Genomic DNA, 14,711 nt, shown 5'->3' with positions numbered 1-14,711 from the left:
AGACCTTGACCAAGAAGTGTGTCATGTCTAAATCTCAATTTCTTTTAAAATGTATTTTGCATACATATTGATATGTAAAGTTAAGAAGATCCATTTATTGGGATTATTTGTCTAAAAGTGTTTAGAATAATTAATAAGAATGTGCTCCTAGGCCAGGCGCTGTGGCTTACGCCTGTAATCTCAGCACTTTGAGAGGCCAAGGTGGGTGGATCACCTGAGGTCAGGAGTTCGAGACCAGCCTGGCCAACATGGTGAAACCCCGTCTCTACTAAAAATATAAAAATTAGCTGGGTGTGGTGGCTCACGCCTGTAATCCCAGCTACTTGGGAGCCTGAGGTGGGAGAATCGCTTGAACCTGGGAGGTTACAGTGAGGTTACAGTGAGCTGTCCCAGAGGTTACAGTGAGCTGAGATCGCACCACTGCACTCCAGCCTGGAAGACAGAGCGAGACTCCATCTCAAAAAAAGAAACCAAAAATAAATAAACAAAAATATTTTTACAACAAGGCCGGGCACTGGCTCCCACGTATAATCTCAGCACTTTGGGAGGCTGAGGTGGGAGGATCCCTTGAGGTCAGGAGTTAGAGACCAACCTGGGCTATATAGTGAGGCCCTGTGTATTAGGTCATTCTCGCATTGCTGTAAAGAAATACCAGAGACCTGGTAATTTATAAAGAAAAAAGGTTTAATTGGCTGTACAGGAAACATGATGGTGGCTGCTCAGCTTTTGGGGAGGCCTCAGGAAGCTTCCAGTCATGGTGGAAGGCAGAGGGGGAGCAGGCATGTCTCACATGGCTGGAGCAGGAGCAAGGGAGGGAGGGGAGGTGCCAGATCTCATGAGAACTCACTCAGTATTGCCAGGACAGGACTAAGAGGATGGTGCCAAACCATTCATGAGACATCTGCCTCCATGATCCACTCACCTCCCACCAGGCCCCACCTCCACACTGGGGATTACAGTCTGACATGAGATTTGGGTGAGGACATAGATTGAAACCATATCATCCTATCTCTAAAATAAATAAATAAAATATTATTATAACAGGCCAATGAGGTGATTCCAATCCTCCTCTCAGTTTTATTTATTTTCTTTTTTTCTTTTTTTTTCTTTTTTTTGAGACAGAGTCTTGCTCTGTCACCCAGGCTGGAGTGCAGTGGCATGATCTTGGCTCATTGCAACTTCTGCCTCCTGAGTTCAAGCGATTCTCCTGCCTCAGCCTCCCAAGTAGCTGGGATTACAGGCACAGGCATCCACCACCACGCCCAGCTAATTTTCGTATTTTTAGTAGAGATGGGGTTTTACCATGTTGGCCAGGCTGGTCTCGAACTCCTGACCTCAAGTGATCCACTGATCCGCCTGCCTCGGCCTCCCAAAGTGCTAGGATTACAGGCATGAGCCACCATGCCTGGCCTCCTCTCAGTTTTATAGATGTGGAATTTGAGGCTCAGTAAGTGCCAAACCCATCTGGCTGTCTGGAAGTTGGGGCTGGAGATGGGAGGGGAGGGCAAGAAGGGTTCGCCCAGGAGGTCTGGGGCTGGAAGCTTCTTAAAGTGGATGTTTCCCAGGGCAGTGGGTGGTTTTGTCCCTCCCCTGTGAGGTCAGCATGTGCTTAACATGCGCAGAGCCCTTTGGGACTGCTATGAAGACGGCTGCTCCCCCAGCACCCCCGACACCATGGTGCACTTTGCACTACCAGGTCCCCAGCTGCAGTCACCCTCATGCTGCAGAGGAGAAGCAGAGAAGTCAAGGGCTTTTTCCTGGAAGGGGCAAAGCCTGGATCATTCCAGGCCCCTCCCCCTGTTCTCCTGTCCTGATGGTGGTGGCTCTAGAACCTGGATGTGCAGAGGGGCCTCAGGGGCTGCACCAAGTACAAGGGAGGTCCAGTGGGTGGGACCCATGACTGCTCTGCTCAGCCAGAACAGCCCAGAGCAGGCTTCTCACTGCTGCTGGCGTTCGGGCCAGATGGCTCTCCATGTGGAGCTGCCTGTGCTGGGCAGGAGGTTTTCCAGCAGCCCTGGCCCCTGCCCACTAGAGGCCATTTACAACCCCCTCCCCAGACACAACAAAAATGTCTCCAGACCTTGCCATCGGGTGGGAACCCCTGGCTTAGACGGTACAGCAGAGTCCAGAGTTTGATGGCCCTTGCTCTGTAACTTACCAGCCCGGTGATTTTGGGTAAGTTCCTTAACACTTTTGTGCCCCGGTTTCCCCATCTGCAAGATGCAGGTGGTAACAGCATTGACCCACTGGGTTATTATGATGGTCAAATGAGTTCCTGTTTGTTTGTTTTATTGATGGTTTAGTTTTTGAAACAGGGTCTCACTCTGTCACTTGGGCTGGAATGCAGTGGCACGATCACGGCTCACTGCAGCCTCGACCTCCTGGACTCAGGTGGTCCTCCGACCTCAGCCTGCTGAGTAGCTAGGACTACAGGCACACACCACCATGCCCAGCTAGTTTTGTTTATTTTCTGTAAAGACGAGATCTCACTGTGTTTCCCAAGCTGGTCTTGAACTCCTGGGCTCAAGCAATCCTGCCGCCTCAGCCTCCCAAAGTGCTGGGATTACAGGCGTGAGCCATGGTGCCCAGCCCCTGCTAAATGTTTTGTAGGGGAACTTTAGGAGCCCTGTGAGGCCTTCATCTTCCTATTAGAAGCATTTCCCTTGCCCTCTTGCAATTAATTCTTAGAGATCGTGTTTTCTCTGTCTCAGGACTTGGGATCCAGTTAGAGGACGGCGGTGATGGCAGGGAGGATGCCCCAGTGAGAATGGAGTGGTACCGAGTGCTGTCAGCGCGATGCCAGGGGCCTGGCCACCCGCTCCCAGGTCAGAGACCAGCCCCAGTCAGGGCCTTGGTCAGGCCTGAGCTACCAAGAGGCGGCCCCCCGCCAGGAAGAGGGGCTTCCCATGGGACTGACAAGCCGTACACCTGCCCCGAATGTGGCAAAGGCTTCAGCAAGACGTCTCACTTGACCAAGCACCAGCGCACACACACGGGCGAGCGGCCTTACAAGTGCCTGGTCTGTGGGAAGGGCTTTAGTGACCGCTCCAACTTCAGCACGCACCAGAGGGTGCACACGGGCGAGAAGCCCTACCCATGCCCCGAGTGCGGGAAGCGCTTCAGCCAGAGCTCCAGCCTGGTCATCCACCGCAGGACGCACAGTGGGGAGCGGCCCTATGCCTGCACCCAGTGCGGGAAGCGCTTCAACAACAGCTCCCACTTCAGCGCACACCGCCGGACGCACACAGGTGAGAAGCCCTACACCTGCCCGACCTGTGGCAGGGGCTTCCGCCGGGGCACCGACCTGCACAAGCACCAGCGGACCCACACGGGGGCAGGCTCTTTGCTGACGCTCCAGCCGGTGGCTCCTGGAGGCCCCGGGGCCAAGGCCTGATCACCATGCCTGAAACTCCCTTTGCCAGACTCTCGTCCCTGGGCACAGAATTCAGGAAGCTGCCAGAGAGCCTGGTCCAAAAGCATTGCCAGCTGCCTGTTTCCTCCCATGGCCCAGTATGAGGCCAGCAGGAGACATTTGGGATGCCCGGGCCGCAGAGGAAGCTGGGCACTGGGTGCAGAGCAAGGGCAAGGACAGATTCTGTGAGTGTCCAGTGGCAGCCAGAACAGGCGACACAGAGCAGGGGCTTCAGCCCCAGAGACGCGCTCAGGAGGCCAGAAGCCCACACCCAAAGTGTTCCCGAAGGGCCCGGGAGGGTCCATCAGCTGCCTCCAGCAGCCAGTGGCTGCTGGCGTACAGCCTCATCACCGCATCCCTACCCCTCCCCTGTGTGTCTGTGACCCTGTGCGCCATCTCTCTGTGTCCCTCCCCACCCACCCGCTGCCACCCCCCCTTTTTTTCTTTTTTTGGGACAGGGCCTTGCTCTGTCCCCCAGGCAGGAGTACAGTGCCATAATCATAGCTCACTGTAGCCTCGAACCCCTGGTCTCAAGCGATCTTCCTGCCTCAGCCTCCTGAGTAGCTGGGGTTGCAGGTGTGTGCCGCCATGCCCAATCTCTTTTTGGTAGGGCCACCACTCACTGGGTTTAGGGTCCCCCGATCCACTGTGACCTCATCTTAACTAAATCATCAAAACCCGTGTTTCCAAACAAGGTCACATGTCTGGGTGGACATGAATTTGAGGGGTCCCTCTCTAGTCTGCTGCAGGGAGCCCTGCTGCACCCCACCCTTCCCAGGACATGGTCTCCAGCTTCTTCATCCTGCCAGAGTTTCCAGATGGAGCCTGGGGCTTTCCAGCATTCCTGTCCCCTTTGCAGATCCATGGCTGCTCTGCAGGGTGGAAGGCACCTGGCGTGGGAAAGCACCCCTGAGTTCCATCTTCCTGACCTGTCGCCAGGGATGTGACGGGCCTGACACCTCCCCAGGGCGGGGACCCAGGGCTGCCTTTGCTGCTCGCCCCTTAGTGTCTGGGATTTGGCCTTCCGTGGTTGCCCCACTTTGTCTTTCTAAGGTAAGAAGCCTTCACCTTCCAGCTTTTGTCTGGCCTGTGCTGTGTGGGAACTGCTGGTCTGTACACATCCACGGTGGGTGAGTGGCCGAGACGAGCAGTGTGATAGAGTCCTTGGTGGGTTTAGTCATCTCGGAAGTCATAAGGCAGCTGTGGAAACCACTGGGTTCTGGAACGTTCTAGCTAGGCAGTGGTTGTTCCTCATGGGTAAGTCGCCTTGGCCCTCATCCCAGCCCGGGATGCTCCGTTCCATTGGTCACCTAGTCACTGTGTATACATGCACATTTGACCTTTTGGCACAGCCCAGGTTCTAGGTGTGTGACCTGCCCTTTCCTCATTCCCTTAACTGACATTATTTAGTGTAAGGGGCTGGGCACAGTGGCTCCCGCCTATAATCCCAGCACTTTGGGAGGCCAAGATGGGTGGATTGCTTGAGCCCAGGAGTTCGAGAGCAGCCTGGGCAACATAGAAAGACCTTGTCTCTACCAAAGAAAAAAAAAAGAAAAAAAAATGCCTGGCTCAGTAGCTGTCGCCTGTAATCCCAGCACTTTGGGAGGCCGAGGCAGGTGGATCATGAGGTCAGGAGATTGAGACCATCCTGGCTAACATGGTGAAACCCCATCTCTACTAAAAATAGGAAAATTTTCTGGGCATGGTAGTGCGTGCCTATAGTCCCAGCTACTCGGGAGGCTGAGGCAAGAGAATCACTTGAACCAGGGAGGCAGAGGTTACAGTGAGCCAAGATTGCACCACTGCACTCCAGCCTGATGACAGAATGAGACTCCACACACAAAAAAATTAACCAGGCATGATGGGGTGTGCCTGTAGTCCCAGCTACTTGGGAGGCTGAGGCTGGAGAATCACTTGAGCCCAGGAAGTCGAGGCTGCAGTGAGCTGTGATTGCACCACTGCACTCACCCTGGACGACAGAGACCCTGTCTCAGATAAAATGTATATATATTTTTAAGTCAGTGTTTCTGGCCTCTCTGTGCTCTGTCCTGTGTCTGCAGAATGGGGCTGCCTGGTTGAGGGATGGCTTTTACCTTATAGACCAGCTCTGGGATCTCTCATGGGGCATAAGGTACCCAGCCACATATGGCCAGGCCACCCTCCAGGAGCTAGCAAAGCACCCAGCGTTGCTGATACCCTTCTCCCCATCACAGCCTGAGCACCCAGGCCCCTGTCTCTCATATCCAGGCCTGTGCTGGAGGTGGCGGCCTGGGGGGAAGTGTGGTTGGTGTCTGCCCACTTCCCTCCCCATGCCGAGGCTGTAGCCTCCCGCTGGCTCAGTGGGTTCCTGCCTGCTGCTTGCCCCCATCTCATGGGCGTCATCCTCAGCACTCACGTTATGGGGGAGTTTTGCAGGAGCTGTGAGTCCCAGGTGCCTGTGTGTGCTGTGCTGTTATGCAGTCCAGTGGGGGCACTCCCATGATTCTCCCTTTTGTTTTGTTTTGAGACAGAGTCTAGCTTCATTACCCAGGCTGGAGTGCAATGGCACTCCACACACTCGGCTCACCACAACCTCCGCCTCCCAGGTTCAAGTGATTCTCCTGCCTCAGCCTCCTGAGTAGCTGGGATTACAGGCATGCACCACTACGCCCTGCTAATTTTTGTATTTTAGTAGAGACGGGGGTTCCTCCTTGTTGGTCAGGCTGGCCTTGAACTCCTGACCTCATGATCCACCCACCTCGGCCTCCCAAAGTGCTGGGATTACAGGCGTGAGCCACTGCGCACGGCCATGATTCTCCTTCTGTGGGTGGAGGAACCGGGTCACTGGGAGCATGAAAACCTTGCCCAGGTGGCAGAGCCAGCTTTGGACCCAAGTCTGACTTCCTGCCTCACTCCCCTTGCCTTGACAGACATAGTAATTCACAGAGTTGAACTTGGAACAGAGTTTATTTTCCTTCACTGTAAAACATTCTCAGTGAGGTTACTGGCATTAAAAAGGTGGGGGAAATGGAAGAAAATGGGGTTGAAGGAAAAAAAAGCCTTTGCTCTTGACAGCTAGGCAACCACAGCAGAGGCGAGGGCAGAGTATGGGGCGGAGGCCTGTTCTGGGTGCACATGTCCTGGAGTGGAGGGGCAGAGGAGGGTCTCTATAGGTGGGAGAGGGCCTGGGGGCTGGGAGGCAGCCTGGCCTTGTGCCCTGCAGGAGGAACCTCCTGGAACTTTATGGAAGCCTGTCTTGCCTTTGACTTGTAACGAAAACACCCCTCATCATTGGGAGTGGGGTTGGGTGGGGATCCCCAGTGCCAGATCACATGGGGTCTGGAGAGTAGACGTCTGTGGCCCTGATCTTGGTGGCCAGTGACCAGAGCCAGGCAGGGCCTATCTTTTGCCTGGCACAAGGCTTGATGCAAAGAGACCCCTGCCCATCCTTGGCGACATGGCAGCCAGGGGTGAATCCCAGGAGAAGCTGGGACACTGGCCCAAAGGCCTGGCACCCTGCTGTGCTGCCTGAGCCCATGGCGCTGTGGGGCCTAAAGTGATGAGGATTTCTCTCTTCTTCCCATGGGGCAGGCAGCAGGACACAGCCTGGAGACAAGGTTGGGGAGACACACAGGTGGCCAGGTCAGGACTGATCCTAGCAGTTACAAAAGCATTCTGTGAAGACGGGGCTGCAGGACAGTGCTGACAAAGGAACAGGACCCAGGAAGACCAGGCATGTCCTGTGGAGGGACCAGGTCTTGGCAAGGGGCAAGCAGCTGTCCCCAGCTCTTGCTGGTGATCAACAAGTGAGGCTGCTGCTCCATTCTCCACGGGACAGCATTTCCAGGGGTTTCCAGTATTCTGTCTAGATTCATAAAGGTCAAAGGCCTTGAGAATCTATGTATGCCTTTATATCTTAGGTAAAGAAGAGAAAGAGAAAGCAAATTCTCATTACTCCTTTTTCAAAAAGTTCATTAAGAGCCAGGCTAGCAGCTCATACCTGTAATCCTAGCACTGTGGGAGGCCTAGGCAGAGGGTTGAACCCAGGAGTTTGAGACCAACCTGGGCAACATCGTGAGACCCCATCTCTACAAAAAAAAAAAAAAATTAGCCAGGCGTGGTGGCATGCACCTGTAGTCCCAGCTACTGTGTCTCGAAAAAAAAAAAAAAAAAAAAAAAAAAAAAAAAAAAAAACACGTGTATTAGGTCTGTGTGGGTAGGCATGCGAGTGTGTTGTGTGTTAATTTAGGTGCCCAAAATAGCAAGTATGCAGGAAGCCAGAAAATAAGGCTTAGGTCTTTTTCAACCCTGAAATCCTCTATGTTTTGCTTGGTTTTTAAAAAGACCTTATTGATGGAAATACTAGATGCCTGCTTAAAAAAATGCAGAACTGGAGACAGACGAAGTCTCAAGAGTCCCGCAGAGAGCAGCACCCTGTCCCCCTGCTGTCCCTGCCCATCTCCCTCAGAGGACCTGGCCCCTTTCTCCCAAAGCCGTTGTCACACGTTACATACAGATTTATATCTGCATCCTTGCTCTTAAGTTCATGTATCTGTGACCGAGCTCTAACAGGGTGGCCAACAGTCCACAGCCTGAAGGTCCCTGCCTCTGGAATGCCCCTGCTAGTGGAAATGCAGGGACAACAAGGGGACGCCGGCACCCATGGTCCATGGCAAGTCAGCCCGCCCCTGCCCACTCCTGGGATCCCACTACCTGAGGCAGCTACAGTTGGTCCAAGGGAGGCATCAGGGCCTCCCTGGCTGCCCCTGGCTCAGGAGCATCCCCCAGGGCCCTGGGCCTGCCTCTTGGGAGTCGGGCCTGGGCGCTCTGCCCCTTGGCGCAGAGCTTCATGTGTTGCTTCCTCACAGTTCCTGATCCAGCCGTGTCTTCAGGGGCCTGAGCCCTCCCGCCACCAGGCCCCTTGTTGGCGGGCAGCTTGGGCTGGGCTATCCCCTTCCGAAAGGCCCTGAGCTGCTGGAGAAGCTGGCTCTTCCCGGTACAGCTCCTGTGACACAATGAGACCAAACTCAACCCCGTGGGGGCCCCACCTCCCAGCACTCCTTACTGAAACGGGAGAAGAGCAGGTGAGCCCAGCCCCCATTTCGGAGTAAGAATGCGATGCGGGCGGCCCATCGCCGCTGCCACTGCTGGGACCCAGGGGACACGGGCCGGATGATGGAAGCTGTGCCGCCCCCACCCTGTGCAGTGGGTGCAGCAAGACCTCACCACAGGCGGTAAACGTGCCAGGTGGAGGGCTGCAGAAAGCAGAGGTGGGACATCTGCAGGTGGCCGGAGGCCCCTTGGTGGTTACCGTAGCCCCAGGGAGGAAGGACATGCCCCCTCTGCCTCTCCGAGAGCTGCCATCTTTACTTCCTCCTCCTCCTCCTCCTCCTCCTCGCTGTCAGAGGAGCTGTGGCTGGAGCTGCGGGGAGAGAAACGGGTTTCTGGATGTGCCCACTCCACCTGGTGTTCCAACTCCTGTTGGGGCTTGAAGCACTTGGGCTTTGCTGGTGACCCAATGCAAGAGGGCTGCAGCCACACTGGAGGCCGGTGGACGCCCTGCCAGGAGGTGAGGGCAGGTGTGGGTGATGCCCTCTATTGTATAGAGCCCAGCCCGAGGAGGTGTGCCCTGTGCCCCTCTTCTTCCCTCCCTGCAGGGACCCAGGGGGACTGTAGGCCAGACTCTGTTCCAGGCTAAAAGCACTTTTCAATTGAGAATTGATCCAAGCCTTTTGAAGTTCTTGTTCCTCCCCACTGGGATCCACCAGAGGCTTTGTGAGGTCAACAGGCAACTCTGCAAAGTAGAGGCTGGTATGGGGTAGTCACTGCCCTCTGGACCTTTCTGGGGACAGGTGGTCTGGTGGCACCGTCTGCCGCAGGTCAATGAAGATGGTGGGGGGCTCTGCGTTAAGCCTCATGCCCTGGGAGCCCGGCTTCCTCGAGGAACATCTGAGATGAGAAAAGCAGATGTTGTGGAGTCACCTGTCTGTGATAACTCTGTGACCTGCGCTAGGTTTGTCCAGTCACAGGGCTCGTGGCTGCTACCCAGTGAGTGTACCACTCTCTACCAAAAGGCACATTAAACACATTTGCTCTTTTACTCTTCAGAACAGCCTGCGAGATTCAGGCCATGGCTGGCCAACAGAACTTCCCTCATGATGGACATGCTCTCTATCTGTGGTAAGTATAGCCACTTGCCACAAGTGACTAAGTTTACATTTAAGCCATTTAAAATCAAATGAATAAAAACTTCAGTTCCTCAGTCACATTCATCACGTTAGGTGTTTAAGAGCCACACACGGCTAATGGCTGCCATGGTGAACAGTGCAGGTGTCTCTATTTTTTTTTGAGACAGAGTCTCGCTCTGTCACCCAGGCTGGACTGCAGTGGCCAGTGGCGTGATCTTGGTCACTGCAACCTCCGCCTCCTGTGTTCAAGAGATGTCAGCCTCCCAAGGAGCTGGGATTATAGGCATGGGCATGCACCAGCATGCCTGGATAATTTTTTTGTATTTTTAGTACAGATGGGGTTTCACCATGTTGGCCAGGCTTGTCTCGAACTCCTGACCTCAGGTGATCCGCCCGCCTCGGCCTCCCAAAGTGCTGGGATTACAGGCATGAGCCACTGCGCCTGGCCAGGTCTAGCCATTTCTGTTTGGTACTTTGGTTCCTAGGCACAGAAACCTACTGCTGCTCAGGTGAAAAGGGATTCACTGGTTCTCAGAGTCCTCAAGTTTGGAACAACCCAAGTGTTGGGAGGGCAGGCATCTAGTGGGGCCTTAAGGGACCCTGAGGCCCTGCCTCCACCTCTGCCTCTCCCAGCTTCACTGCAGCTTGCCTTTCTCCCTGTGGCGGGACAGGTGGCTGTTGCCCTTCCACCCCTACACAGACACAGAGATGGAAAAATCCCATGGCCGGGGTCACATGCACCAGGCTGGACCAATCAGCTGTGGCCAGAGGGGCAGCGTCATGTGATAACCTTCCTACTTCCAGGGAGGCCTCATGGCCTCCCACTGAAGGGAGGGTTCCCATTGGGTTTGGGGAAAGAGTAGGTACTTTAGGGCTTGAGTCCCAGCCCTGCCATTTGTGGCCAGGAAGTCAACCTCTGTGAGCCTTGGTTTCCCCGTCTCTAAAATGGGGATAAGAGTGACTGCCTGATCAGATGCTTGAGAGTGACTGAGAAAATGCACGTGGAGGCCGGGCGTGGTGGCTCAAGCCTGTAATCCCAGCACTTTGGGAGGCCGAGACGGGCGGATCACGAGGTCAGGAGATCGAGACCATCCTGGCTAATACGGTGAAACCCCGTCTCTACTAAAAAATACAAAAAACTAGCCGGGCGAGGTGGCGGGCGCCTGTAGTCCCAGCTACTCGGGAGGCTGAGGCAGGAGAATGGCGGGAACCCGGGAGGCGGAGCTTGCAGTGAGCGGACATCCGGCCACTGCACTCCAGCCTGGGCGGCAGAGCGAGACTCCGTCTCAAAAAAAAAAAAAGAAAAAAGAAAAAAGAAAATGCACATGGAGTGCCCCGCCCTTAGTAGGCCCAGTCAGTGCTACAAAACCATGGGGCCATTGTAAAGGACCATAGGAGCCATGCCTGGCTACAAGTCCCACCTGCTTCTTGCCCCTGCCTCCTCGGTGTCCTGGGGGGTGTCGGCAGGCACGTTCCAGGCACAAGCAGAGGCCCGGGACTGCATGGTGCACAGGAGGGCCAGCTGTTCCATGAGCCTGTCGTCGGCGCTCGGCACCGTGCGGTCTGAGGATGGTCAAAGGAGAGGCTGATTAGTAGGGACTTGGCCCCACTTGTAACTTACAGCAGCTTGAGCCTCAGGACCCCTGGAGTCTCTGCATGTGAACGGACCTCAGGTTCCTCCACTGCCCCCACCCAGCCCTCTCCCTACTCAGCCCTCTGAGGACTCCACCTCCAGCTCAGCAGGGCTGAGCGGGGCAGAATCTTTATGAGCAGGGCCTGTAGCACAAGGGCTCTGTGAAGTAGGAGTGACGTAGTTTTAAGTTTATCCCACTTCCTCACACCCCGGTCCCGCTTGTCACAGATGATCATCATGAACAGTTTTGTGTGCTGACTTTTAAAAAAATAACAATAGGATCATCCTCTATAGGTTTTTTTTCAACTTCACTTTTTTCACTTTGTATATTATATGCTTCCACGGTAACCTACAGAGATCCCCTCACTAGCCGCAGTATTCTGTGCTAAAACCATCTAGCTGGACTCCTACTGAATAGGGACTATTTCCAGCTTTTCAGATTTTTAAACAACACTGCAGCAAACATATTTGAACACACACTACGTATACTAGAGTAACAATGTAAGACAGATTTTCTAAGTGAAATAGCTTGATCAAAGGGTTATGTGCCTTTAAAATAGAGAATATGTTCAGCCGGGCGCAGTCGCTCACACCTGTAATCCCATAACTTTGGAAGGCCGAGGCAGGCAGATCACCTGAGGTCAGGAGTTTGAGACCAGCCTGGCTAACACGGTGAAATCCTGTTTCTACTAAAAACACAAAAAAATTAGCCAGGCCTGGTGGTGTGTGCCTGTAATCCCAGCTACTCAGGAGGCTGAGGCAGGAGAATAGCTTGAACCCGAGAGGTGGAGGCTGCAGTGAGCTGAGATCACACCATTGCACTCCAGCTTGGGCAACAAGAGCAAAACTCCGTCTCAAAAAAAGAAAGAATACATTCTGCCGCACTCCCCTCCACAGAGGGAGTACCAGTTACGCGCACATACACACGCGCCCTCCAGAATGGTTGGCTCTCCACCTCCTGCCTTATGGGGTGTGAATTACAAATGAACAAAACCATATTTAACATAGCACGGGCTGTCAGTCACAGGGGAGTCTTTGCTTTGGGACCAGAGGCAGAAGCCCCGCACCTGCCTCTCCTCGCCTTTGCAGACCGAGTGGGTAGGGAGGGGTTGGAGAGCTTTCATTTTATTTGCAGGACTTCCCAGAGCAAAGCTACGAGTGTGGTGACAGCGGTGACATCCTTTGCCTGCCTTTTAAAATGGGGAGGCCAGGGGAAGCAGGAATGTGCTTAGGAGCTGACTGTGCACAGAAGGTGGGGCTTCCTCCTCCTAGGAAGAAGGAGGGAGGGAGGGAGGGAGGGAGGAAGGAAAGGAAGGAAGGAAGGAAAGAAGGAAGGAAAGGAAGGGAGGGAGGGAGGGAAGGAAAGGAAAGGGAAAGGGAAAGGAAAGGGAAAGGGAAAGGGAAGGGAAGGGAAGGAAAGGAAAGGGAAGGAAGGGAAGGGGAAGGGGAAGGGGAAAGGGAAAGGGAAAGGGAAAGGAAAGGAAAGGAAGGCTGGCCGGCCCAGGGAGGTGGGGAGGAAGAGGTATGGCTCATGGGGTGGTGTCTGGAGGCCTCTCCTTTGTCCCTAGGACCTGGCCCACACCTGGCACGTAGCAGGTAGACACATATATGTTGAAGGAATGAAGTCTTTCAGGGACTGGCAGCATGACTGTTCAGGGCGGGGCCAGCAGGGAAGACACGTGTGGGCTGCAGGATGGTCTGCGACCAGCCTGAGGGGCCCAGGAAGGTGCTGCTTATGGGGATTCACGTGAGCTCCAGTGTTCAAGGTCAGACCTTGAACTTGGCGGCGGTCGGCTGCCCACCACACAGTTCCAGGTGCACGATTTCCCTGGTTGTCTTCTTGCCCCGCCAGACTCTGAAGGATGTAATCCAAATCCCATGCTTCAAGTTGCTGAAATCATTAAAACCAGTGATTATGAGGATGCTGAGGGCCCCAGAGGCACGGTACCTGCTTCACAACTGCTGTGACCCACGGAGATGGCCATAGGACGCTGGGGTGTAGAAATCAGGAATTAAATGCATGACAGAGTTTGCAAATGGGCTGACCCCACCTTTCCATTATAGACTGAACGCCTCTGTTAAGGTGGGCCTGCACTTTGGCCACCTCCTTCCTATGATTTCTTGGAGATCAGTACTTTACTTTTGTTTTTGGCACAAAGACGTTGTTTGACCTTAAGGAAACCCTGTGTTGTTTCATTTTGTTTTGTTTTTGAGACTAAGTCTCACTCTGTCGCCCAGGCTGGAGTGTAGTGCTGCCAGCTCAGCTCACTGCAACCTCCGCCTCCCAGGTTCAAGCGATTCTCCTGCCTCAGCCTCCCAAGTGGCTGGAATTACAGGCATGTGCCACCACACCTGGTTGATTTTTTTTTTTTTTTGTATTTTTAGTAAAGACGGGGTTTCACCATGTTGGCCAGGCTGGTCTCGAACAAACTCCTGACCTCAGGTGATCCACCTGCCTCCACCTCCGCCTCCCAAAGTGCTGAGATTACAGGCATGAGCCACCACACCCAGCCTAATTTTTGTATTTTTAGTAGAGACGGGGTTTCACCATGTTGGCCAGGCTGGTCTCAAACTCCTGACCTCAGATGATCCTCCTGCCTCAGCTTCCCAAAGTGCAGGGATTACAGGCGTGAGCCACCACACCGGCTAAAATCCCAATTTCTTTTTTTTTCTTTTTTTTTTTTTTTTTGAGGCGGAGTCTCGCTCTGTCGCCCGGACTGGAGTGCAGTGGCCGGATCTCAGCTCACTGCAAGCTCCGCCTCCCGGGTTTACGCCATTCTCCTGCCTCAGCCTCCCAAGTATTGGGTTATAGGCGTGCACCACTACACTTGGCTAATTTTTGTATTTTTAGTAGAGACAGGGTTTCACCATGTTGGCCAGGCTGGTCTCAAACTCCTGACCTCAGATGATCCTCCCGCCTCAGCTTCCCAAAGTGCTGGGATTACAGGCGTGAGCCACCGAGCCCAGCCAAACCCTGTGTTGTTTTAAGAAACACTATTTAGGTTCATACAGGTTCAGAATGTTTGGAGGTTAAAAAGTTTTGTTCTTTCAAGAATCAAGCTATTCCAGGCAGGAGCTAAAACTGAAAGGCTTGGCAGTGAGTGCTTAGGGGCAGAGTGAGTGTGAGGAAATTAATCAAGAATTCATGTTTATCATATGACTTTTCAACTCTTTGCAGCCCTCTAAGTGGAGAAAAATAAGTTTTTAGGTGAACAGAAAGAACTGTTGATTTAAACAGTAGTAAAGATGACTTCTGTGTATACCTGATGCCAGTTTTCTCTAAGCTGTTAAGAAAAATTATCCAAAATTTGTAAAACTGAGAAGGTGTGAATGGTTACTTTTCTGTCCAGTAGACAACTCCTCTAGGACATGAATGTAGCAAGCGTATCTCTGCATTCCTCTCTCTTTCCCCAGTGTTTTACAAAATCCCAATTTCTTTTTTTTTGAGATGGAGTCTTGCTCTGTCCCCCAAACTGGAGTGCAGGGGCGTGATCTCCAT

General features: G+C 53.6%; 2 protein-coding genes across 2 annotated transcripts in view; one reads left to right on the top strand and one right to left on the bottom strand.

Annotated features, from left to right (window-relative positions):
* The window catches only part of ZNF500 (zinc finger protein 500), a 31,056-nt gene extending 26,104 nt beyond the window's left edge, over positions 1-4,952 (top strand). Inside the window, exon 5 of the mRNA XM_011961423.1 lies at positions 2,712-4,952. Coding sequence (XP_011816813.1) covers positions 2,712-3,394 — 683 coding nt within the window. The 3' untranslated portion in view covers positions 3,395-4,952. The remainder of the gene's footprint in view (positions 1-2,711) is intronic.
* A 1,387-nt stretch (positions 4,953-6,339) lies between these two features.
* Positions 6,340-14,711, bottom strand: part of LOC105525638 (chromosome unknown open reading frame, human C16orf71) — a 16,160-nt gene continuing 7,788 nt past the window's right edge. The window contains exons 5-10 of the mRNA XM_011961340.1: positions 12,986-13,103; positions 11,001-11,142; positions 9,230-9,340; positions 8,703-8,813; positions 8,105-8,396; positions 6,340-6,997 (exon numbers count right to left, since the gene is read on the bottom strand). Coding sequence (XP_011816730.1) covers positions 8,114-8,396; positions 8,703-8,813; positions 9,230-9,340; positions 11,001-11,142; positions 12,986-13,103 — 765 coding nt within the window. The 3' untranslated portion in view covers positions 6,340-6,997; positions 8,105-8,113. The remainder of the gene's footprint in view (positions 6,998-8,104; positions 8,397-8,702; positions 8,814-9,229; positions 9,341-11,000; positions 11,143-12,985; positions 13,104-14,711) is intronic.

This window comes from Colobus angolensis, unplaced genomic scaffold (assembly GCF_000951035.1).
Source record: "Colobus angolensis palliatus isolate OR3802 unplaced genomic scaffold, Cang.pa_1.0 Scaffold55, whole genome shotgun sequence".
Lineage (NCBI taxonomy): Eukaryota > Metazoa > Chordata > Mammalia > Primates > Cercopithecidae > Colobus > Colobus angolensis.
This window is presented reverse-complemented; position numbering and strand designations above follow the sequence as displayed.